Source organism: Girardinichthys multiradiatus, chromosome 12, assembly GCF_021462225.1.
Source record: "Girardinichthys multiradiatus isolate DD_20200921_A chromosome 12, DD_fGirMul_XY1, whole genome shotgun sequence".
NCBI classification, from domain to species: domain Eukaryota; kingdom Metazoa; phylum Chordata; class Actinopteri; order Cyprinodontiformes; family Goodeidae; genus Girardinichthys; species Girardinichthys multiradiatus.
In genome coordinates, this window is record NC_061805.1 from 41083904 (window position 1) to 41109578 (window position 25675).

At 39.1% G+C, this 25675-nt stretch overlaps 1 protein-coding gene across 3 annotated transcripts in view; it reads right to left on the minus strand.

Moving 5' to 3' along the window:
• The window catches only part of LOC124877784 (tetratricopeptide repeat protein 28-like), a 318485-nt gene that overhangs the window by 186807 nt on the left and 106003 nt on the right, over positions 1-25675 (minus strand). Inside the window, exon 1 of one of the 3 annotated variants that reach the window (XM_047381289.1) lies at positions 22463-23320. The exons of the other annotated variants lie outside the window; for them this stretch is intronic. Coding sequence (XP_047237245.1) covers positions 22463-22489 — 27 coding nt within the window. The 5' untranslated portion in view covers positions 22490-23320. Of the gene's footprint in view, positions 1-22462; positions 23321-25675 lie in introns of those variants that run through there. 3 annotated transcript variants of the gene reach the window in all.

Consider the following 25675-nt stretch of genomic DNA (forward strand, 5'->3'; position numbering starts at 1 on the left):
CCCTCTCTCTGCTAAAATTTGGAGTCACTGTTCAACTAAGTGTGAGATTAAAAAGACAAGGCATAAAACACAACTTATGGAAAACAAACACGAAGCAGACATCCTCCATTTAGAAACTAATAAGTTGCTAAAGGGAGCTAAATCTAACTTTCTGTTCTCTATTTCCATGCTCTCTTGGGTCACATATGCAAACACAGAGGAGAGCATAAGTAGCACACACACGCTCTTGAGATAATTCATGCAATTCCACCCAAACACATCATGTGGGGTTAATAGAGCAGGTGTCCACTGCAGAGATCTCACTACACCCTCTTGGCTCCCAAGCCAATATGCCAGGCTAATTTGAATTAGAAAAAAAAATCTGAAAACATTTGCTCGACGATTCAGGCTAATGTTCAATCTGCTGCTCTTTGACACAGTGCCACCATGCATCTCATTTCTATTCCTGAGGCCTTCCCCACAAACCTGCCAGCACTGCAGTGTTATGTGGTAGAAAACAGAAGGAGGAAAAATAGGGAGATGAGTGAAAAGAAAGAGGGAGCAGAGTGACAAGATTTTTTCTCTTGCCAGAGTTTACAGCCTGAATAATACTGTGTAACTGTAAATATTTTATGAGAACATACTCAAGGTCAGGGTATGACAAAGGAAATGTGGCACATGAGAAAGGCAAGTTTACAAATAGAGGACATGTCTGTACCAGAGAAATATTCCTGAAAGTCACAACTTTATTTGGCTAAAATACAACATATATGTGCATTCTCAAACATTATTATAAACATGGAAACTATATTTGCACATATAGCTTCAACCTGATATACATAAACTTTATAAGAAGACACATATACCATTAAATCAGACTTACATTTTACCGTTTTAGGCCATGTAAAATTATCTAAATGATTTCCATTTGCTAAGAGCTAGAATAATAATAATTAAAAAGAAAATAGTTTAACTATCTTCAAAGTCACAAGTGTATCTACACTATTACGCCTTGCCTTATGTAGCCATGGCTTTGTAGCTTCTGATTAAGGTTTGGTTGATTCACAACATTTGAACAAACTGGAGGAACACCTGTGGGTGTATTTTAGGACCTGCTGCTTGATGTTGTGTGACATCACAAGAAAAAGCTAAATAAATCATGGGAAATATCAGGAAGAGAATTGTGAAGCCCCACAAAACTGGTTCATCTTTAGGTCCAATTTCTAAATGCCTGAAAGGTGAATATGAGCAAGGCAGCATACAAACATGACTCAGTCATGTGAAGAGGAATGGGACAAAATGACAGCAAACTACTGTTGGAAGCTTCTCAGAGGATCCCCCAAACATCTAGGCAGGTCTGGTGATTTAAAAGTGCTTTAAGAACCTACCAAATACAGTGCTTTGCAAAAGTATTCACACCCCTTGGCATTTATCATGTTTTGTTGCCTCACAAAAAAGAATTAAAATGGATTGTTTGAGAGTCTGCATCATTTTATTTACAGAACAGGTCTACAACTTTAAAGATGTATTTTTTTATTATTGTGAAGCAAACAACATATAGGACAAAATAACAAAATAACAATGTGCCTAACTGTTCACCCCCCGTAAAGTCAGTACTTTGTAAAGCCACCTTTTGCAGCAATTATAGCTGCAGGTAGCTTTGAATAAGTCTCTATGAGCTAGCCACATTTTGCCACTGGGAGTTTTGTCCATTCCTCAAGGCAAAACTGCTCCTGCTCCTTCATGGTAGATGTTTTTTTGCTTATAAACAGCAAACTACTAGTCTAACCACAGATTCTCAAGTGGATTGAGGTCTGGACTTTGACTAGGCTATTCCAACTCCTTTAGAGGATTTCCCTTAAACCACCTGAGTGCTGCTTCAGCAATATGCTTCGGGTCACTGTTCTTGCTGGAAGGTGAACCTCCACCCCAGTCTCAAATCACAGGAATACTTAAGAATATTCCTATATTTCACACCATCCCTCTTTATCTTGACTTGGACCACTTTCCCACTCGCTGCTGCTGAAAATAAACATTTCCACAGCATGATGCTGCCCCCACCATGTTTTACTGTGGTGATGGTGTTCTTGGTGATGGGATGTGTTGGGTTTGCACCAGACATAACATTCATCATGGTGGCCAAAAAGTTCAGTTTTAGTCTCATCTGACCAGAGCACCTTCCTCCATACATTTGGGGAGTCGCCCACCTGCCTTTTGGCAAACTCTAACTCTCCTTTCTTGTTTATAACTCCAAGTATTGTTTTTTTCTGGCCACTCTTCCATAAAGCCCAGCTCTATGGAGTGTACGGCTTATTGTGGTCCTATGGAGAGACACCACAGTCTCTGCTGTGGAACTCTGCAACTTCTTCAGGGTTACCTTTGGTCTCTGCGCTGCCTCTCTGATTAATGCCCTCCTTGCCTGGTCTGTGAGTTTTGGTTGGGGGCCCTCTCTTGGTAGGTTTGTTGTGGTACTGTGTGCTTTCGATGTGAAGATGATAGATTTGATGGTGCTCCAGGGGAACATCAAAGATTTGGATATTTTTTATAACCCTATCCTGACTTGTACATCTCAACAACTTTGTCCCTGAGTTGTTTGGAGAGCTCCTAGGCCTTCATGGTGGGATGCCTCTTGCTTAGTGGTGTTGCAATCTCTGGGGCCTTTTAGAAACAGCGTGCTTAGACCAACAGATCATGTGACACTTAGAATGCACACTGGTGGACTTCATTTTAGTAATTATGTGACTTTTGCACTATAACTTTTATAGCAAAGGGGGTGGTTAAATATGCATATGCCAGGTGGAGTGAATGCTTTTGCAAAGCATTTACATTATACTGCAGAAATGTATGTGACCTTCTGACTTCATCACTTTTTTTAAGATTATGTTTCTTTTTATACAATGTATGTAAATAACTGATATCAACTCTATCTACCTCTTCTGATAAATGAATCTACATACACAAGCCCCAGAACATAAAATGTGAAGCGGAGGCAAAGTGACAACAGTAAGATTTGGGGAAACTAATAAATTCAGAAGAGAAGATGGAGAGGGAGAAAATACTCTTCCCTGACGATTTTTTATGCATAGTAAAAGTTTCCACTCAATTTCCTCTTCTTATTTATCCTGGAGATACTATCTCTGTCTGTCTCTCATTCTCTGCTCCAAAGTCATGATGAGTGTGGCATAAAATTAGCTGCTTGAAAGGGAGACTGTGACCAGGGGCAACATGGAGGACCTTGTTTCCAAAGAGTCTCGACACACTCGCTCAATCCCCCATATCCCCAAGTAGCAGCAAAAGATCAGATAGAAAGGGAGAGGCCTGTTTTAAATAGCACCCCAAAGACACTGCACTGAATTTCTTATCAGCAGCAAAAAAAAGAAAAAAAATAGTATGCTGAGCATGAAATGATTAACTCAGCGTTGGTATTTTTTGCCTACCATTTCTGTTTTATATGCCTTTACACCCAAATTAAAGAAAGGAAAAATGTATAAAAGTGCACAACACAAGATATTCTTAATTCACCTTCTTTTAAGAGATGTACAGATAAGAAATTTGTGGCCAATTTCTGACCTCTAGCTTTTGTAAAGCTATACATTGCTACTAACAAATTAGGTTAATTCCTATTTCTTTTTAAAAACTTTAACTAACAGTGATCAAAATATTTTTGTAAACACCTCACTGATGCTGAAAGGGGTTACCTTTAGATCTTCTTTCCACAGTAACAACTACCATAAGAAAGATTTTCCTTTATAGCAAGACCTAGTAATGCTTACGCATGATGGCAAAAATGTTGCCTTTAAAAACATATCAATATACAACGGAAAGCGGGTACTTGTTATTTGTGCCGTTTGCCAATTTGTCAACTTTTACCTCGGTTGTTTTGTGTCATTTTGCCCATGCAAGGGAAACATATTGTACCTGCTTTAACAACCAACAATATTAAATAATATCCTATAGTATTATCTATTAGTACTGGCAACCTGTCCAGAGTGTGCCCCTCCACTGGCCCACAGACTGCAGGATATAGGCACCAGCTCCCCCGTGACCCTATACGGAAGAAGCAGGTATAGAAAATGGATGGATGGATGGATTATCTATTAGCAGGAGTTCAGGTAGAAGTATTTTGATTTTATCAGGATTCATAATTCATCCATTTCATAGGAGAAATTACAAAAGGGATTACAACCAAATTTATAAAACCTTTTAAAAAATAATACAATTAAAGTAAATAATACATCAAAATGTAAACATTTTATGACTTTTTATCTCAGTATTATTTTAGAAGTACCCATCCACCTAGAGAAATGAACTGAATCATAATGATTGCACTGCAAAAGTACAAAATAGTTTATGTACCCAAAATCTATGGGTGCAAAATGGAACTAGGTTGGGATGAAATAGTGAAGTGAATGTAGGGAATGGGGTTTAAATTGGTGAAGAGGTGAACTGACCCAGAGGCAAGATAAACAATCTGAGGAAAACATGCGATTCAACTTTTTTTTTCATTTTGCCTGACTGATTACTTGCTACAGCACATGGCAGCAAATGGCCTCAGCATCAGGGAAAAATCTTGACAGAGGAAGGAATAAATTTAAACCAAACAAATTCCTCATGTGGTTTCTGCAAATCATGATTTCATAAAATGATAGTGGGCATGTAATGCCACAGTGTTTCTAAAAATATATTGATCTAGTATAGAATTTTAAAAGACTCTTCAGTTTTGAAAGTCTTTTCAAACATTTCTTTCTTACCCAAAAGCATCATATGCATATGGATGATAGCTGCAAACGCAGCAAAAAAATGTCTGCTTTGTGAAATATGCACGTTAATGTGGAGAGTAGTTGTTAAAAAACCACAGAGGTGAATCTGTCATTTCACGCACTTCATGCCCTGCAAATAGACAAGTCAGAACCTTAAATGCCTTGTCTAGTCTCTAGTCTCCCAGTCCAATTACAAGTCATCCCACCAAGCTTTCTCTTTCCACGCTCTCACGGACTGTCAGATTCTGATATGGAGGGCGTTGAGGTGTTGAAGGTCGGTCAGTCAGCACACTTAACCTCACTTCCCAACCCTCTGCTCTGCCTCTTCCAGAAGCCTTGTGTTTCATGTCCATTTAAAAAAAGCAGGATTTGGACTTGACTGCAGGGGTAAAGAGGACTTGACTGCAGGTGCAGAGAGATCTTGAAAGATCAGAGTAGAGCAATCTGAGCAAAAAGCTTTCTGAAGCACGGCTTCTGACCGTAGTTAGTTTTAATGGTTTTCAATTAACCAATGGAAAGAGACTGAATTGATGCGAGCTTGTAGATGAAAACCAGTCATGCAATATTCATGTACACAAATTCATGAAAGCCTATATTATCATGAATATTAACATGGGGTCAATGCTGCAGCATCTGAAGGAGATGGCTACCAAGGAGGGCAGAAAGAAATTAACTGGAAACAATAAGAGGTCAGTGAGAAGCAGAGAACCTTGAACTAAAATAAAATGGAATAATAGGATAAGGGAGGGGGAAGAAAAACGAAAGTACGACTTCTCAAAAAGAGATTAGAAATCATCTGCATTTTGCCTTTTCATCTGCTTTTACCATAATCCTCCCTCTCTAAAGGCAGACAGCAGCCCCCACTCAAAACGACACCAATCTGAATGAGTGATCTTGACAAATTGGGCTGCCAGAAAAAGGGAGGGAGCATTTTCTTTGGCTGCATAGACAGCAGGGACTCTGCGGCAGGACAAAGATATAACTAATTGGCTGATACACTCTACTTTTTCTAATCTATGAGCATGGAAAGTGAAAACCATCATGGTCATAATATTCATACTCATCAGTTTGGAAAGACAAGAATTTTATGTTGTTTTGGTCAAGCACTATACAAAATCGTTACTCTTGTGGATGCTGTTACTGGGTTAGGAAGACTCAAAGTTAGCTACTTTTAATATCAGTGAGGTTATTCAAATAAAGTCAAAAGAAGTGCAGAGATATAAGAAACTATTAGAAAGAAGGCTATTTTCTACAGCTCATCAAGACTATTCATTCAGGCTGCCTGACGGCAAGAGACAAAGTAATATTTCAAGCACATAACAGGAAGGCTAAACAGAGTAAAAGCAAAGTCGCTCTTATTTATACTTTGAGGTTTTAACCTCTGTCTCTTCATGGATCATGCTGGATTTAGAAATGTTGCAAACCTTTGGAAAATCTCATAGTTAAGGTAAGGATCTAAATTAGGGAAGTCACATGATAATGTTGTTTACGTTATGCATAGCCTAGGTAACCACACCTATTGCTGAAATCTGACACTGAAAATAGTTTCAAATGCAAACTTCACAATTATCCTTTTCTGTGTTTTAAAATCCTGTTTTACAGTGACGGCTCCGCCACCCAGACAGCAGGGAGTCTCCAAAAGGTCAAATATAATAATGTAGTTAGCTGAAACGCACTCCTTTTTTAAACCTATGAGCATATAAATTGGTGACTGGAGTGAAAACACTAAGACTCCCTAGGTAGCGTATTCAGTGATTCAAATATTCCATAGGTGCCTATCTTAAAAGTGAAATATCTGGTCTTTTTCCATCAGAGAACCCACCGTAAGTAAGCAATACCAGTTTGAGATGAAAACAACACATTATTGCTTTTACTAAGTAAGAGAGATTCAAGGTTGCTCAGTATCACAGATGTTTCCAAGATAAAATCAGAGCAAGCACAGAGATGAGAGAAGCTATTTAAAAGGAACCAATTTTTATGTCATGTCAAGACATTTCTGGCGTTCAACAAGGGTGTGAGAGAGCGCAAGACCTGAAGCAGATAACAGGAAGGCTGAAAATATTGGAGTACATTTGCTCTATTTGAAACTTTTGAGCTTTCAGCCTCTGCCATGGAAAATACTGGATTTGGAAACTGCGGCAGCCTTTTGGAAAACCTTTAGATGTTTGGGTAATAACCTAAATTTCACTGTAAATACACACAGAGGCTGTTGTTAAAATAATGTTAGCAGTGCTTACCTTACTAATTGCTAATATCAGTTACTGAAAGTCTAAAATTTCAACTTTTCTTTGTTTCAAAATCTTTGTAAAATTCTGCTGTACACAAACTGCTCTTACACACAGGCAGCAGGTAGTCTACAACAGGACAAAGACATAACAGTAATTGGTTGATTAATATTTGTTTTTCATCTGTGAGAGTAGAAAGTGGTGACTGGAGGGAAAACACACAGACTGCCAAAGGAGCATTTCCAGTCATGTTTCATACATTACGTGTGTGCGTCAGAACTATATGGGAAATTCATCAGTAATCCTTAGTAGGTCACAACAGAATTAAAAGACTTCAAAGCTGGATTAGGAGTGAGTGGCCATACCAATTCCACACAGACTAACTTATTACCAAGCATTAACACTGTATGTCAAACAAGGAGCTAATCGTGGCTTTAGTTTGAAAATATCATTTGACCTTTTGAGGAGGTCTCAGAATTAATTTTATGCTCCACAGATATCTAATTTTATGATTTTATGGACTTACACAAGTGCAGGATAATGGAAATGTCCTGATATTTTTCTTCACTTGAGAAATTGTCTAGCCTACCGTGCTGCCTAGTGTTCAGTGTTAAATTCCTGCTTCTGCTTAATTTCATGGCCCTCTGTAGAAGATGCTGGTGTACACGTACTGATGGGTTGACAGTGATATGCAGTACAGAAAGAGGAACATTTCTAGCTTATTTCAAAGAACCAGAAACACTAATGAATTCACACTTCAACCAGTGTGCTTGGCTAGCAGCTTCTCCCCCCACTCACTTTTTACCTGCCGTAACTTTCAAAAATGAAGAGTGAGAAATGGGCCAATTTACAGCTAACGGCTGTTTCTTCCTAAGAGACACAGACGTAATGGTGGAGAACAGAGGAGGTATAGAGGCAGATGAGGGTTTGAATTTCAACAGAGAAAAGAATGGAAGAAAGAGATGACAGCGAAGCATGATGTTGGCGCCAGTGTGAGTGTCATCTCTGAGGATGGAAAAAAGTGCTTGAATTGCATTTTTGGCCTTTAGCTTCTCTTATACAAAGTGACTGGATTGAGGAGCAGTTCTTGATCTTTCCAATCAGCCTGCACGAAAGAGCTGCTCAGATATTCAACAACCAGAAACAAAAGTGTACATCAGCATGAAGAAGTTTGCTTCATTCTGGGAAGTTTGGAAGAATTATACAAGGAATTTGGATTGAAGCCAAAAGAATAAAGCCAGTTGAAAATGGGGTGACAGTTAAAAGCAACAGAGGGCTACCATCTGTTCATAATTATGATTCAAGTCCTTTCTCTGACTAAAATAGCTTGGAGTTAATACTTGCTTAGTGTAATAACATGGCTAAGTTACAAGATGCAGTCACAATTGTCTTATCTGCCCATTATAATAAAAGCAAGGAGTAACTGTTATTTAATCATGTACACTTGAGTAATCGGCTATTGTCCGAAATCCGATGATTTTTAGCTTGGTTGGCCTCATGTGTGACCAACCACTCGGAAATTACAAAAACCCTATCTTTTTCCGGTTAGTAAACACACCATATGTATATGAGAGCACAATTTAAAGCAGATAGCAGGAAGGATGAACAAAATACAGCAAAGTTGGTCTGTTTTATTATTTTGAGATATTTAATATTTCTATTATATAATCTAATTTATGTGCTATTTTCAGATTAACTATCTCTACTCAATTTGGAATCTGCTTCACTGCAAAAACACAATTGAATGTTTCTGCCATTGTAAGTAAATGTTTCTGCCATTGTAAGTAAATTCAGACAATAAGGAATATTATTTTTAGAACTTGTTTTTTTCACGCAGCTAGTCATCTCTCCCACACGTGGCATTGCCTCTGCTATAATTGTAATTAATGACAGTTGACAGTAAGAAGGCAAGAAAAAAATATTTCAAAGCATTTTCTTATATTTTATATTATTGTTGCTAAAGAGAAGTTGGGATCATCCAAAATTAGAGGCAGGTAGAAGCAGGTGAAAGCTTTTCTAAAACCTATGAAAAGAATTGTTGCATGCAAATATCAATACACCTACAGAGGGAAATTTGACAAACACATAAGCAATTTTATGGCACTTGATGAAATAAGCCACAAAATACATTTAAAACACCTTGACTGCCCCTAATGTCCCATCTGTTAACTCTCTACCACAGCCATGTGACAAAAATGAGACCATGAGGGGGAGGAAGAAGGTGTGCAGTAATTCCTCATGGGACCAGTTACATTTCATTTAATAGGAACTGGAAGCCACCATCTGTAATTAGATTACACAAAGATAGATGGAATGAAAAAAGCTTAGTTAATTATCTCAAGCCATATTCAAATCAGGTTTCAACACTGCCTGTCATCTCAACAACCTCCGATTAAAATCAAATCGCAAGTCCCCCAGGATTCAAAACAACACAAGCCAAGAGAAGAGACAGACCCTCAAACAGGACCATTTGACCCTAATTTCCTAAACAGTCCTAAACACTCTTTCGAGGTGCTGTCTGATTGCAGCAACTTAGCATGTGAATGACAGTAGGAGATGTGGAAAAATATCCTGTCTAAGGTTGTTTTGAAAAAGTCTGGGTGGAACAGGTGCGACAATTTCCGTAACTACAGGAAACAGGGACAGGGAACTGACTGTGGCTCTTATGGGAGTCGGGGCGAGTGACTGTGATAACAGTCAAAGAGGTGTCGCAGAAGGAGAATAGTCTGCCACATTCACAGCTCCATTATCTGTCAAGCTGCCAATCCATCTGTCTGTTTGACACACATGGCTCAGAAGATTAACAAACTACATTTTCAATGGAAAGATTGTGTTGTATGTGTGCAATGACCAGCAGTGCCCCAAAAAGTGTACACAACCTTTCCTATTGTTCAACATAACGAGAACGCCATCACATGCTCTTTAGATTTGTCTGCAACTTTGATTAAAAACACTCGACAAATGGCAATTGAGTTTAATTTTCCTTAACAAAACAGTGGGAAATAAGGGTTGTCACCTTTGCACCTGGTATTTGCTTTTTTGTGAAGAGATGAATATTGATTGGGTCAGACCCTAGTGATCAATACTTGAAGATTTATTACTGAAAGACACATTTATTAATAGTGGTTCATGTATGTGAATAGGAGGTAAGGACTGTGACTTTGGGCACCTTAGAGGACCAACCTGTGAAGATATGTTTAGGGTTTGAGGATTTCAATTGATATTTTATAAAAATAATCTTTATATTTACTTTAAGACTGTACAATCTGTCATGGTTACAAACATTTTTTATGTACAATTCCCATACTCTTCCATACTCAGTTCTGTGTCATTTACTTTTACTGAAAATATAAAATACTAATGTTAACAATAAACTTATAGCATATTTCTACACGGAGCTGGATCCCCAAAATAAATGAAACTGTAAAATACAGACATAATCAACTAATGCTGTAAACAAGACATAAACAAGATGTCGATTAATCTGTCGACTATTTTTTCGATTAATCGATTAATATTCGGATAGCAAAAGGTGCTTAATGGGAGATTTTTTACAGAATTTGAATCAGGTGAAGCTAAAGCTATGCCACTTGAGGGGTTCTGGACAGAGTACTAATTACTGCTCTGAGTGGGTAGTTCTTTCAGCAAATGACATGTTTTAGAGTCTGTATAGTACACTTTACAATTATTTGATTACTAAATTAGTAAACAATGATTTCAATAATCGATTATTGTTATATATATATAATCCAATTGTTTTACCCCAAATAAACATACACATATGCATACATCTAGATACATAAATACACCGATATATGCAAATTAGTGCATTTACATCTACACTTACATGTATATGCATACATTCATCCACATAATAAAAAGTATGAATTCAAACCCGTATATCTGCCCAAACCTAAAAACCATTCCAACCACAATGCAAGTCCTTGTGAGGTTGGACACACACACACACACACACACACACACACACATACACACACACACACAACCCATCAACTATTATTACATCCTGTCCCTTTCAGCTTCCCTCCTTCATTTCTGCATCTTCTGATAATAACCAGTTTGAGGCTTTTCCTAAACAGACTCATACTTGGACTTTGCTTCAGCTCTTTGCCGAGGTTATTCCAAACCTTCACACCACTGACTAAAAAGCATATTATTTTCATGGCTGTTTGAACACTCAAGGTTCTGAGGTTTTCCCTGTAATCCTAGCCCCCCCCTCCACTCTATCAGTAAAAAAAATCTGAATGTTATCTGGTACTAATTTGTCTCTGGTTTTCTTTGTCAGCTGTGCGGTTTTAAATTCTATCAAATCTGGAAGTTTGAAGAAGTGGGATTTAAACTTGCAACAGCAACAATCCGATTCATTCCCATATACAATAAATATGGCTATTTGGAAAACCTATGCAGTTTTTGTATAGGTGGCAGATTTGTTGTCTTTTTAATTTAAATGTGAAGTGGAAACAGCAATGGAAATTCAACTTAAGTGCCTAAAGACCAACCAACAGATTAAACGGCAAAAAAAACTTGAGTGTTGTAAACAGACTTGGAGTCAACAGGATTTTAACAGCTTTAAAATGTTCCTTCAGGACTGCGAGAACACTGACACACAGAAGCATACTTTAAATTTGAATACCTGCTTGCTCAACCAGAAAATACAACCAGCACGCTTTTCTTTAACCAGCAAACAACACTGGTCTGCCATTTTCATGAGAGTTGCACACTGGCAACTGTTCTCCCATGAGTGTGCCCATGTGCGTGCGCTGCCATCACAGCAGCCAGCACCTGCTCTGCCTGGGGCCCAGCTCTGTTAGCTTGGAGCAGCAATACAATACATGCATGGAGTATTGACAGAACTGGGTGGCAGAAGCTGAGGAAATATATCTGATGGCGTTAAGTGTCAACAGCTTAGCTCAAACCAACACCGGTTATGCTGGAGAGCACTTGAGGAGGTAATATGAATTTCAAGGTGATCACCGTTGAGCTTGTCTGCTCTGCAATGCTATAAATATTACACCATCCTAGTTGTCTGGGAGAAAATGAAACTCAATACTTCAAGGTAGGAAGTTGTTGTGGAAGTTCAGCTGCACTGCTGAAAGGATCAGATGTAGGCATGCATGTTTAGGCTGAGACAGCTGGTCAGAGCCTGATAGACAGTAATGTTCATGGAGGGAACCAGGCACGGAGAATTTCACATGTCCACATGCCAGCCAGCATAGCTGTGTTACAATGATGTCTCCAGGGCACTGATGGAAAACTTGTGCAGCTCAGCAGCTATAAACCAGAGACATTTTGTCTGTATAAAATACAGCATGTCCAAGTTTCAGCTCACTGATTCCGTACTTTAGGGCCTGAACTGAACCAGAATTTTATCCTTTACCTGATGGGACAACTTAGTTGTATTATTTTTGAAGAAACATGGCTGTAATTTGCCTGGCAAATACTACTTTGATAATTGTAGTTTTTCAGCAACTTGATGAGATAACAACATTCAGAGAAAGACAAAAAAGATAAGAGTAAAATCTACTCCCCATTACAAAAAAAGAAGGAAAATTGCACAGCTAAAACATTATAGCAGCAATGCTCTGCCAAGTTGGAGTGTTTTGCTCTAATGAGTGATTATTATTATCTTTTCTTTTTACTTGTCTTTGGAGCTGAAATAAAATCAAATGCTGTATTTTCTATTCCAGAGGAAAGAACAACGTTCATAACAGAAAACATGTTAATTTATTCAGCTAGATTTCATTATGGAGAACCCCAACATTATCTATTGTTTACTTAACTCTGCCACCCAAACCGGGTAAAATTAGCCGCTATTAAGTACATGAAAAATATTATTGCATGTGGTAGCAAACTTAGAGTCAACAAAAGGTCCACTTCTATTTACTAACAACCATTCACTGTAGGTGAAGGTCATCAATGATGGGACCAGTGCTCAGCAGCCTGAATAAACCTACGTCCACTTGCTGTTTCACCTGTGTCTACAGTTACTGAAGGAAAGAGACTCAAAGTTAGTTATTCTGAGTATCAGCCAGCTGTTTAAAATAAAGTCAGGGGATGTGCAAATGTTATTTAAAAAGAGGGATATGTCTGCTGTTCATTTAGACTGCTACTTTTAAACAGGGTGAAAGTTCAGCAGAAGAAAGACAGCCAGACAGACGGACGGACGGAAGGAAGGAAGGAAGGAAAGAAAGAAATAGATTATGTTGTCATAAAAAAGGGCATCAGTTAAATCAAGTGAACTAACTTTCAACTCATTATTTTCAATTTAACTGTTTAAGACGTTAAATTTACAGTATTCTACTTCATTTTATGCTGGTGCTTTTCGTGTTCAAACAGATCTTGTGGAGAGTTGTCCATAGTCAACTGAAGAACTGTCTACAAGCTCTAATGTGGCCTTTGACCCCACTCACTGGAATAATGACAAAGATAAGAGCAGTGGAGGAGGGGAGCAAGATGGGTGATGGACAGAGGAAGCATTTCACTATCACTGACTGTTTCCATCAATTATGTTTAACCTGACACCAGAATAGAGCTGACTTAACAGGGCGAATCAGCAACTCAGAATAAAAAAACAATTTTGAACATATTAGAGCGCATTTTGTAAGCACAATAAGCCATACAATGCACTACAGCAGGGAACACTGTTGATTTCCACCAATGGGCCACTGTGGTGCTGATCTCTATTATCCTACAGCACAAATATTGGTTAAATATATAAAATCTATGAGGCATGCGATCATTTGTGAATGAGAGATGTGGGGGTTGGACCACAGAGGTTTGTTGTGTAGTTATCATTATTGAATCCATCAAGTGTACCTGTCAGTCACCCATTATACTGTATGTCTGACTTGTTAAGTATGATGCAATCATGAGTCTCCCCCAGGAAACAAGCCCACTGTGGATAAGGAAGCACACCTGGCCAACACAGCTCAACAACTATAAACATATGGATGCCATAAATATCTCAGAGTAAGCCTGATATAAATACACCCAGACTTACAAGTTTATAGTTGTACTTAGACATGTTTCTCATTCCTTACTGCTGCATTTTTACAGCAAGCAGTTTTCTACTCTCATCATGTCCTCTGTGGCAAAACAGTGAGGCGAAGTAGAGCCAGCTGGGCCAGAATGACATTGAGAAGGACTAAAATAATCTTTACTAACTTCCAGGGGCCCCTGGAGAAGCCCTCGTTTTTATTTACGTGTTTATGAAAGAGCCACACTTTGAATGATAAAAACAAGAAGAACTAAGCTCACTTGCTTCTTTTTTGTAAATATTGCCGATCTTTAAACCAGGCTCTGGGGTGTTTTAAAGATTTTTTGGCACTATTGGCCTTTTTTGAACAGTAGTTTGACAGGAAACTTGGTGGAGAGAGAAGGGGAAGACATGCAGCAAATTGCACGAGACCAGGAATCGAACTGAGGGCTACCAAAAGAGATTAGTGCAAAAGATGACATTTTCATTATAAATGTTTATATTTTTCTCTTCAGTACTTCATTCGTGTTGTACCCAATGCTAAGACTGTTTCTAGTGTTTTAACCAACAGAGAATAACAAAGTTGACAACTCCCCATTTTTTAATGATGCGATGCATAAATTATAGACTGCAGCTTGAACACAGAAGGAAACACAGAAGGTGCATAGGCATTCAAACCTTCACAATAAGAGCTTAAAGCTTATTGTGAAGTTAGTTAGTTCAGTTAGTTTTGCTGTTTGACACCTGTCAAACTGTTTGAGGCATCATTATTTTGACTGCCCTGCTGAAAATAAGCAGACCCTCAAAGCTACTACCCACTGTCTAAGAAATCGTACAAGCTTAGATGTTAGACATGCCAGACCACTTGGAAACAGACAGCAAACTATAGGTCAACTTCCCTAGCAACAGCTGCTAAGATGCTAAAAGTAGCTGGAGGCAGAGGATTGTTTTGTCCCCAGGTATAACATCCTTATAAAGCGAAATTCGGTTTGGACACAGTGCTTTTTGATGGTTGCATCTGCAGACATAGCGTCTGGCATACTGTGTTGGAAGTTGAGTTTTCAACAGCACTGTTGCAGAACATAGTTTAAACAGTAAATTGGTTTAAAAACTACAACACTAACTATAGTTAAATGTATTATGATAATCATTAAAACCAATAAGAATTTCATCCTTAATCACACTGTAACCTCTGCCATTCATTTCACAGCAGGACACAATACCACAGAAATGTAAAAATGCCAGCATTTGAAACAGTAGCACACACAGTCTTATCAGCTGTCAAACAAACTCAGTGGCATAAGCACCGCAGCTTCCCTTTTTGTTGTTTGCATCACAACAAAAACAACAATACACCTTGAAAGCTGTAAATAAAATGCTTCAAAATCTCAAACAGTCCATTTTAATTCCAGGTTGTGAGGCTATAAAACATGAAAAATGCCAAGTGGAGTAAATACTTTTGCAAGTCACTGTATATAACAAGCTAGTAAAACGTTCAACAGCACCTAATTGTAAATAAGAAGATGCCACAGTTAATTAAGCCATGTTTTATTTTTTATTTATAAATCATGAATAATGTCCTCCAGGAAAAACATTAACCACTCGAGTGTCCCATCTGAGCATCAATTCATGAGAAGGAACAGTCAGTCCTAGCAATTGCTATCTATCGACACAAACCTGGAAAAATGTATCCTTCAAAGAAGGGCTTTTGGATCCCATCTCTGACAAAAGACTAGATAGAATTAGTGGGATTTGAGTGCATCAGTATAAGGTGGGTGGTGTAGTGGGGGGTGGGGGGTTTGGTGGGTATTAGTTGTGCTCTTCATGTCTCCACCCAGGCTGGATCAGAGTCCATCTTTAGAGCACAGTAGAGATGAGCTTTTATCACAAAATACTCAGAATGCCTTGGCTGCAGAAACAGCTGTGGGCCAGAGCTGATACAAAGCCTGGGCCACTGGAAACAGTCCAGTGTGAAGTTACACAGGAATGTAGGAACTGCGGTTTTGCCAGCTGTACTCTGACAAATGCAGTGAAACAGGGAAAAGTATGCATGTTTTTCAGACCATATGTTAAAGAGATGTGGCTTTTTTGCCACTGGCAATTCTTATTCCAAACATGTTTTATCCATCTTCAGTCTGAGACACTGCTTCTCTTTGGTTTACAGAAGACAGAGTATATAATACAGAAGCTTAACCAGAGGAACAGTGCTTAAATCTTGAAGACGACTGTTCCACCTCATGGAACAAGAAAATTTGTTCCAATTGATGTGATCTGCCAAGTCAGGTTTGCATTATTCAGTAGAGAAGCACCTAAGGCCGGCGCCTCTGAAGCCTCGGGGAAGCCAACCACACCTCTGGAACAATGACCTCAAAAAACTCCCACATGGATCCATTTGCTGAAAGAGAAGCACTGGGAGGAAAAGGAAAGGTGTAGAAAATCAAAATTAGAGCTTTCAGGCCTAGCAGAAAACATTACAAGACTGTTATTCACATAAATAAATTTTCATATTTATCTTCTTTCCACCAAAAAACAAATATTTAAATCTGCCCAGTGCCAGCACCAGGAATAAGGATAAATAGGCACAGAATGCCGTAGTGACAATTGTCTCTCCTGCTGTATTTTGACAGCGGGCTCCCAAGAGTGCCGTGGTAGGCATATGCCTGCAGCTTGTGAATTCTGCAGGCTGAAACATTACAGCAAAAGAAAGGGAAGCCTTGTCCTCTATCTCTGTCCAGCTTCCCAAAAGGAGCCAATAGTGTGAGATTAACAGTGCAGCACATACCTTTCTGCTGAATTGCTGAGTTAATGTTCCCCAAGCTATCCAACCCCCCCATCTCACCGCCCTCTTTACCTGGGCGTCCCACCCTACCTTTTCATGCCCTGAGAGAATGGCCCAAGGGGGCCGGCTATGCATCCACATCCCGTTCCACTAGGCACGATGGGCCGTAAATACTGTGCAGCATCAGGAACAGCAGGTGCTATCACTCTCTATCATTAATTATCCTGGCTGCATCCCTCTAGGGTCTCTCACTCCTGGAATCCAAATCTCTATCACATGCACCATCTTATTCCCTCAGCCTCAAACGCTTTTCCATTTTCTCTTACTAGAAGTCCAACCATCTCTAATTATATCAGTCTCTCCAGCTTTACAGCACTTCCATTTCTTCTCTGCAATACCCACCTAACTAACTCCTTATTTCCTTCAATCCTACAATCTAGCCTCCATTAATTTGTTACCTGACACATCTCACTCTTTGGACAGCCCTCTTAGCTTTCCATAAGTGTGTCCTCCCCCCTCAGGGGACATCTTTCCCAGCATTCTTCTCTCCTCAGATGTGTTTCCTCTGGCAATACACTTCATAGTTAGTCAGCTCTTTCTTCCTGCTGTAAATGCATTCCAAAACCTGTTATGCTGCTGCTAGCCATAAGATGTCACAGGGACTGCTGGAGCACCGGAGGTACCGATAACCATCCATCAATTGAGTTCATAAATAGTAAATACCAAAATCAAGGGGAAGCAGCTTGAAAAGAAAAACCCTGAGGCGATATGCCAATGAACATACTCAGAGATGTTAGTATGGAACTGCTGATGGTAAAACGTTACCCAAAACTGTGACTAGAGAAACATGAGCTATCATCCTGTCCCACTCAGGTGAGAACATGCTATGTCAACTGTCAGCAACCCACAAAACATCTGGCAAGACCAAAAAAATAAACAGAAACTTCCTTCTGAGTAGCTCATATGGCCACAGGGCACACTGTGAACCCTGAAGTGCAGAGTCTCGCTTTGTTATATAAGATTGCTCCAAACATTAACAGCTTTTGAGAAATTTACCCCATCATAGCATGGGGGTAAGGATTTAAAAAAACATTAAAACTCACTCTTAACACTTTGAACAGCAGAGAAAAAATAGGATGCAATGTTTTCCAGCGGCAAAATCACATGAAAACAGAAATTGATTTATTGTGTGACACAACGTACACAGAGTGAAGTACATCCGACTATACGGCAGCCTAAACACTACACATCAACCTTGAACATGCCGTCCCAATGGAAAAACATGGTGGTGGTAGCATCTTACTGTGTGGATGTGTTTCGTATAGCCAGAGTTACAATGTAATGGTTTAGATCTGTGATGTACACTCCAATTCTCATGGTCTGGTGTCCTACATGATTTAGATGTGCCACAGCTCCAAGATTGTTGATTCCATTGGCTGAATTACCTCCTTAGCATTTTATCAAGTTGTAAAGCATGCTTATAACCCATTCACTTGATTAAAGTGTTTAGAATCATGGAAACATCTAAAACATTCAGGACACCATTCCTTGAGGACTGACTTTGGACATCAGTGGTTTGGATTAAAACACATTTAGGTGTTAGAATGACTTAGTTAATGTATAGACCTAAATTCAATTAAATTAAATGGCTTTTCATAGAAACTGTGAATCCAATTTGACTGAGATCGAGTTATTTTTGCAAGTAGAAGTAGTTCAAGGTTTCAGTCTGTAGATGTGTAAAGCTAGTAGACACATCACCAAAAACGTGCATCTGTAATTGCAATGAAAGGTACTTCTACAAAACATGGAGTTAAATAAAAATGCATGGCAACATTTCAGATTTTTATTAATCAAAGATTTTCCTTCTCTTTAACAATTACGCATTGCTTTTTGTTGATTCATCATAAATTCCATTAAACTACATTGACATTTGTAGTTGTAATGTGAGAAAACATGGACACATGCAAGGGGAATGACTGCTTTGCAAGGCACTGCATAACTCCTAAACTGAACTGTTAAAGGGAGTTGTCCGTGTGCATTTACACATAGCTTAAAAACAGAATCACTGAGCATCATTACACCCCAGCCTCTTTCTATAGCAGTAGCACACAGCCTCCCTTCTACTGTTTTATTCCAAGAAACTGCCTTTCTTGGTAGTCTCAGATACTTAGAATTTATTGAAAAGTCAGCACGTCATACGCTTTAATTCTTGTTCTACTTCCAGAACAGACAAGGTTTCTGCCAGCAGCATTAGGAGAATTGCTCTCGTCTGTTCAACGTTAGACATTTGGAATTTAGACTCATTTGTGTAATCCATTATGATGAGGTGGACTGGACACTCAGGCTGAATCAATATGATTCTCCTACACCTCCTATTGATTCAGACAAGTGGAGCTTGGAGACATATTAAAAAGCTAATAAAGAAGTAACAATTTTTTGTTATTTTGTTAATTTTCAACCCAGAGCCCAGTGCTTACAAAAACTGGTTTCTTCAGAATGTGGAGCACAACGGGTGTTTTTATTTCAGTCTCATGCATGCTGTTAGAAATCGTTAAGTCAGAGGACATCATCAGCTATGAACAATATATCAGAACTCAGGCACAATGTCAGTCATACACAAAAATGCATACAAACCCCATATGCACGGCAAACCACTTATGTGTTCTGTACGTTTAGCGTTTGTGCTTATGAAAGCAGCATCAGGTTAATTAAAAAACATTACGCAGGAGAGTTATCATCTTGCCTCTTGGCATGGGCCAGCTAAAAGTATTGAGGAACACAAAAGGTTTTAAAAAGTTCCCTTTTCAAAACTGCAACATTTTCCATCCCATTGTTGCCATGGTTTAGAGACTCTTTCATGACATGCCAGAGAAAGTGTTGTCCGAGTCAGAGGTTTCTTCAGCTGCATGATGGATAGAGCAGTGCAGCCTTGCCCCAGCCCCACTTGTTGTTGAACACTGCCAGTGAAACAATTCTACTTCACTTTTAGTTCCCAAGAAAGACAAATTAGGCAGGTTGGAAACATATCCTGTCATAACAAACATGTGGCGGAAAAGCAGGGCTACCGATCAATAGCCATGAGCAGCATATCTGTTAAGACAAAAACAGACAGCAGGCTCTATCCAAGCAGCTAGCATGTATTAATAACCAGCTAAAACCAGGTTATTATATGTTGTAATTCTAAATAAAGGTTACAAAAGTTACAAAAGTCTCTATATTTACTAAGGTGCTTATCCTCTATTTTTGCTGGAGTCTATCTATGTGTAAAATTATCAAACATGAATTTTTCGAAGATATTTTAGAGTGGTTTAAATCATGTCTTGTAAACTGTGAGCAAAGTCTTGTCATAAATTGCAAGAAAGTCCTAGTTACAAAAAAACTAATACAGGTGCATCCCGAGGCTCAGATCTTGTTTCAATTGTTTAGTTTATGTGGAAATTATTATTCATAATTGTGTTCTAAATGAAGTTTTCAGGTGGATGCTGATGACATGGTTCAAGATGTAGCTGGTAAGGACTTTGTGCCTGTCTCAGTATTTGAAGTCCACTGCAGCATGGTTTGAAAAGACATTTCTCTGGTTGAATGTGAAAAAAACAAGATAATTTGGCTCTTCTAAAGGATCTGATCTTCGACAGGGAATTAATTCTCAAGATCAAGTGGCAACTTATCAAACAAGTTTCAGAAATACAGTATCTTGGTGTCATGCTGAACTCTCCTTTTAAATTAAATAAGCATGTTGTTTAGAGCTGCAATAGCTAACTTGAATACCCTTAGACAAAGTAGAAACTGTGTAAAATTTCATGCCATACAAATATTTTTATGCATACAATGTTTTTTTTTTCTCATTTACATCACATGTTTAACTTTTGGTCACAACCACCTACATGACCGACTCTGTAACATGACTACGCTGCAACCATTCTGCAAGGAAGAGCGGGCCACAGTTTCCGAACAGGGATGTCAAAGACTTATTACCACATATCTCAAATGCTCAATGCCAGTTGTTGACATGAAGGGTGAGAGAACCAGTTATTAGGGGGCAATTAGATTTTCACATAGGGCCAGGTTCGTTTGGATAGCTTTTTTCCCCTAATAAAGTAAATCCTCGTTTGAAAATGCATTTTTGAATTTGCTCAGGTTAACTTTGTCTAATATCAAAATTGTTTGATGATCTGAAACATTTAAATGTGACAAAGAAGCAAAAAAATACGACATCGGTAAGATGGCAAATATATTTTCACCGCACTGCCCTTGTCCATGCCTCAAGAACAACCACCAAAATGGGCCTTGTGATGAGCTCTGTTCAGTGAAGTTTATCAAAAGAGCTCCATGCATGAAAATGCGGTGTTACTTTTGAGACATTTTCAAGTTGAGCACACTGCAGCGAGGCTTAAAAATCCATCTCCTGCGAGAAAAGACATTTAGCCCTCAAAGGGGGTCTCGTGGATGACTCTGGCAGATCACAGCTGGAGAAATTATCAAGACATGTTCACAGTTTTATTTTCTCTATTTAATAATGTGGCACTAAGAAGCTTGGTTTGAAACTAAATTTTATGTTTTGGGGTCCAAAATATCCACGTTAATAACACTTGACATTGAACATGTAACCTAAATAGATTAATTTAGCAAACAGCAGCATAATGTAGTTTCATTGGCTACAATAAGTTACTAGTGGTCTGTACTATGTTTAAAAAAGACTCATCATCATCATGTTACTGTTGAGCACTAAGAGAGAAAAGAAAATCTGGGTCAGAAGAAAAGAATCCTGCCAGTGTTTATGCTTGGTGCTTAACACAGAGCTTTGTAATAAGAGGAGTTACAATAATACATAAACGGGCTGATAAATGAACAAAAGGAGTTACTCATGCGTGTATTTTTTTCTCTCTTGTGACCAGTTTAGTCCTTCCTCCCTTCTAAGCTTAGGACTATTTCTTGTCAGGCAGGTGACCCCTAGTGGTAAAAAAGTAGAACATAGGCATTTTTGTGCTACCAGTTTTTTTTATTTTTTTTATTTTTTTATAGAACCCAGATGATTTTCAGATATTTTCCATGCTGTAATACCCAAAAGCTTTAAAAAACAAAAAAAAAAAAAAAAAAAACGAGAAACAGAATACACCAAAAACAAGAGAGACTTGAAAGGAAAAGAAAGACCAAGCCATGGGTAAAATGAATCCGAGGCATACATTTAGATGTCCAGGATTTTAAAAAAGGGTGCCGGCTCATTTTAAAACTTTTAGATATGAAAAAGGTGGAGTTCTGCAGCTCATTTGCCTTCGTTTCTAACGTTATTCTTAATTTGGCATTGTTTTTCACAGCATAGGCTGTGTGCCAACAGTGCCACAAGCTCCCTCCTAAACGCATTAATCACTGATGGCTTGATTAGCACAGATTAGACTGGCTCTCTGATGCTAAACAGAAGTGCAGGACAGACACAACATTTAGATACAGGTCAGATGGTAAAGCGTGAATAAATTCATTAATATTGGACCATACATTTTAGAGTACATTATATGCACACTTAATTTTAGATATTAAACTACGTAAAGAGAAACAATGTAATTCACACTAATTAGTTCAAAACATGCTATTAACTGCTTTCCATACAGTTAGGAGGAGTTTAGAACAGCAGAGCTCTGATTTCTGTTCTAATCAGTGGCTTTCCAACTTGTGATAATTCTGAAGAAGAATATGTGTGGTCAGAACTAGAAACAGCATCACTCACCTTCTTCCGGGGCTGCCATTTCATCATATTTGTAAACCAAAATGGATCAGCATTAATATATTAGGCTGCGAGAGAACGGAATGTAGATTCAAAGAAATCCAGAGCGCAGGTCATGCTGTCGCTCCACTTCCCTCGATTTTGCAGCAGATTTTCTCCAAGAAGTGGTGCATGATGGTGTGCAATCGAGTCTCAGCTTTGCGGCAGTTTTCTCTCTTTCCTGAGGCTGAACGACAGCACAGTTGACGCAGATCACACCGCTGGTTAAATCCACAGCTGAGGAAATGTAAATCACAGACGCAGTTATAGTCGGCTCGTTGTATTTAGGTGAAAGGTTCCTACGCGTAAATCCAAAGTGGAGCTGTGCGTTAACCCGCTCCCCTCCTCAGTCGCGCTTGGTTCGGCGCTCCCAGGACCGGTCCAGACGGTGTGTAAGGAGCAATTATTCTTCAACTTTTCAAAACGAGGTTGTTCCTGAAAACTAGGCTGCACAGTCAGTCCAACACTGCTCACATAAAGTGGAATTGTTCCTCCCTGATCCAAAGAAAACGATAGGAAGACGAAACGCGTGCGTAAAATACAGAAATAGTGATCAAATTCACAGTGATCAAATTCCGTTCCCGCGGCCGTAGATGTACACTTTTGGAAGTAGAAGTGGAGGAAGAGTTAAAACAGAGCCTGGCGGAGACAGGCGGTGAGATTGCATTCACGGGAAGGAGGTTGTACAGCCTTACACACGAGAAGAAAAAATCCCTGGAATTTCTGTGAGGCTGTACTGGAAGGAAACCCTGATTCCTGCAACAGTAACAAATGGGGACTACAGCTATTTGGTGACTTCCTTCCCTGCGCTCCTCCAGCCTTGCAGTTTACAGACTTTGAGCAGAGGAGCCGAGCTAAGGAGGTGGTAGGTAGCAGGGTCATAGCGCCGACGGCATCCCAAGTTGCCAAAAAGTGCGCTTTACATTTACGCAATGTGCTGACAAAGCCACCCAGGCTGGACACTGGCTGTGGTGTAAAAAACACTGACAAAGGACTGATGTGCAGATGTATACAATATCATAAAATAATTTCAGGTCAAAATTTAGGTTTAGTCAAGTTGAAGTTAGTTCGATCTGCGTTTAAATAAACATCTAGCATGCAATGCACCTACTGTGTTGACCAGAAGTTTACATATACACTTTATTGGCATAAATGTATATTGAGATTCGTCTCTAGCTATTCTTTTTCCATGGTGAAAAAACAGAACCCTCACTTTTTTGGATAAATGGCCCCTAGTACATGACCGGGTGTCTCAACATGAATCAGTTAAGATTTATAAATGTGCGGGTAACACAATTATAGTGGGTCTGATTAACATGGTACAGAACCGAAGTATCCTCTATAGAGAACAATGGTGTATGTATAACAACTTAAATATAAAAATCTCAAAGACAAATGCAATGTTTGCTGATTTTTTTAAAAACAAAACAAAAGTGATCTTGTGAAGTCATGAACCACTCTGTAGAGAGAGTTGATTTCAGGATTAAACAGAGTTATTAATGGCACCAAAAATTATTGGATATGAAAGACCCATCTAACCCTGCCAATATTTTTATTTCTGTCCCCCACAATCAGGCACAAAAGCTTAAAAAGCATCAGGTCCAGATTGAATCAACTCCTAAATAGTACATATTAGTGAGAGGCCCAACTCTCATAAACCCACATTATTTCCTTTGCTTATCAAGCTTGAGCTCCCTCACAGTCTTTCCTAATGAATATTTTTATCGGTTTATTCATTTATGTAATTGCCTACTTTTTTGACAATGTTTTTATGTTTGTGTATCATGCATTGTCTTATTTGTTTTGAGCCCCGTACTAAACTAAATTCCCAGTGATGTTTATCACATTGGCAATAAATTATTTGACTTGATTTGACTTAGCAAGCTGCAGAGGAACCACACATGGTATAGCCATCAACAAGCTGCTGCTGATTTTGGCTGGCTATTCAACTATATTTGATTTTATCAGTATTGGTTGAGCTCATATATAAATGTGTTGTTTTCTGGCACAAACACAGCTTTTAGGCATTTTCCATGAATTTTATAAAGACCTCAGGACCATTTCACAAGCTTAATGTTAGCCAGTTCTATACAGGTCCTGCTCAAAATATTAGCATATTGTGATAAAGTTCATTATTTTCCATAATGTCATGATGAAAATTTAACATTCATATATTTTAGATTCATTGCACACTAACTGAAATATTTCAGGTCTTTTATTGTCTTAATACGGATGATTTTGGCATACAGCTCATGAAAACCCAAAATTCCTATCTCACAAAATTAGCATATTTCATCCGACCAATAAAAGAAAAGTGTTTTTAATACAAAAAACGTCAACCTTCAAATAATCATGTACATTTATGCACTCAATACTTGGTCGGGAATCCTTTGGCAGAAATGACTGCTTCAATGCGGCGTGGCATGGAGGCCTGTGGAGGCCTCAGCCTGTGGCACTGCTGAGGAATATGGAGGCCTAGGATGCTTCGATAGCGGCCTTTAGCTCATCCAGAGTGTTGGGTCTTGAGTCTCTCAACGTTCTCTTCACAATATCCCACAGATTCTCTATGGGGTTCAGGTCAGGAGAGTTGGCAGGCCAATTGAGCACAGTGATACCATGGTCAGTAAACCATTTACCAGTGGTTTTGGCACTGTGAGCAGGTGCCAGGTCGTGCTGAAAAATGAAATCTTCATCTCCATAAAGCTTTTCAGCAGATGGAAGCATGAAGTGCTCCAAAATCTCCTGATAGCTAGCTGCATTGACCCTGCCCTTGATAAAACACAGTGGACCAACACCAGCAGCTGACACGGCACCCCAGACCATCACTGACTGTGGGTACTTGACACTGGACTTCTGGCATTTTGGCATTTCCTTCACCCCAGTCTTCCTCCAGACTCTGGCACCTTGATTTCCGAATGACATGCAGAATTTGCTTTCATCCGAAAAAAGTACTTTGGACCACTGAGCAACAGTCCAGTGCTGCTTCTCTGTAGCCCAGGTCAGGCGCTTCTGCCGCTGTTTCTGGTTCAAAAGTGGCTTGACCTGGGGAATGCGGCACCTGTAGCCCATTTCCTGCACACGCCTGTGCACGGTGGCTCTGGATGTTTCTACTCCAGACTCAATCCACTGCTTCCGCAGGTCCCCCAAGGTCTGGAATCGGCCCTTCTCCACAACCCT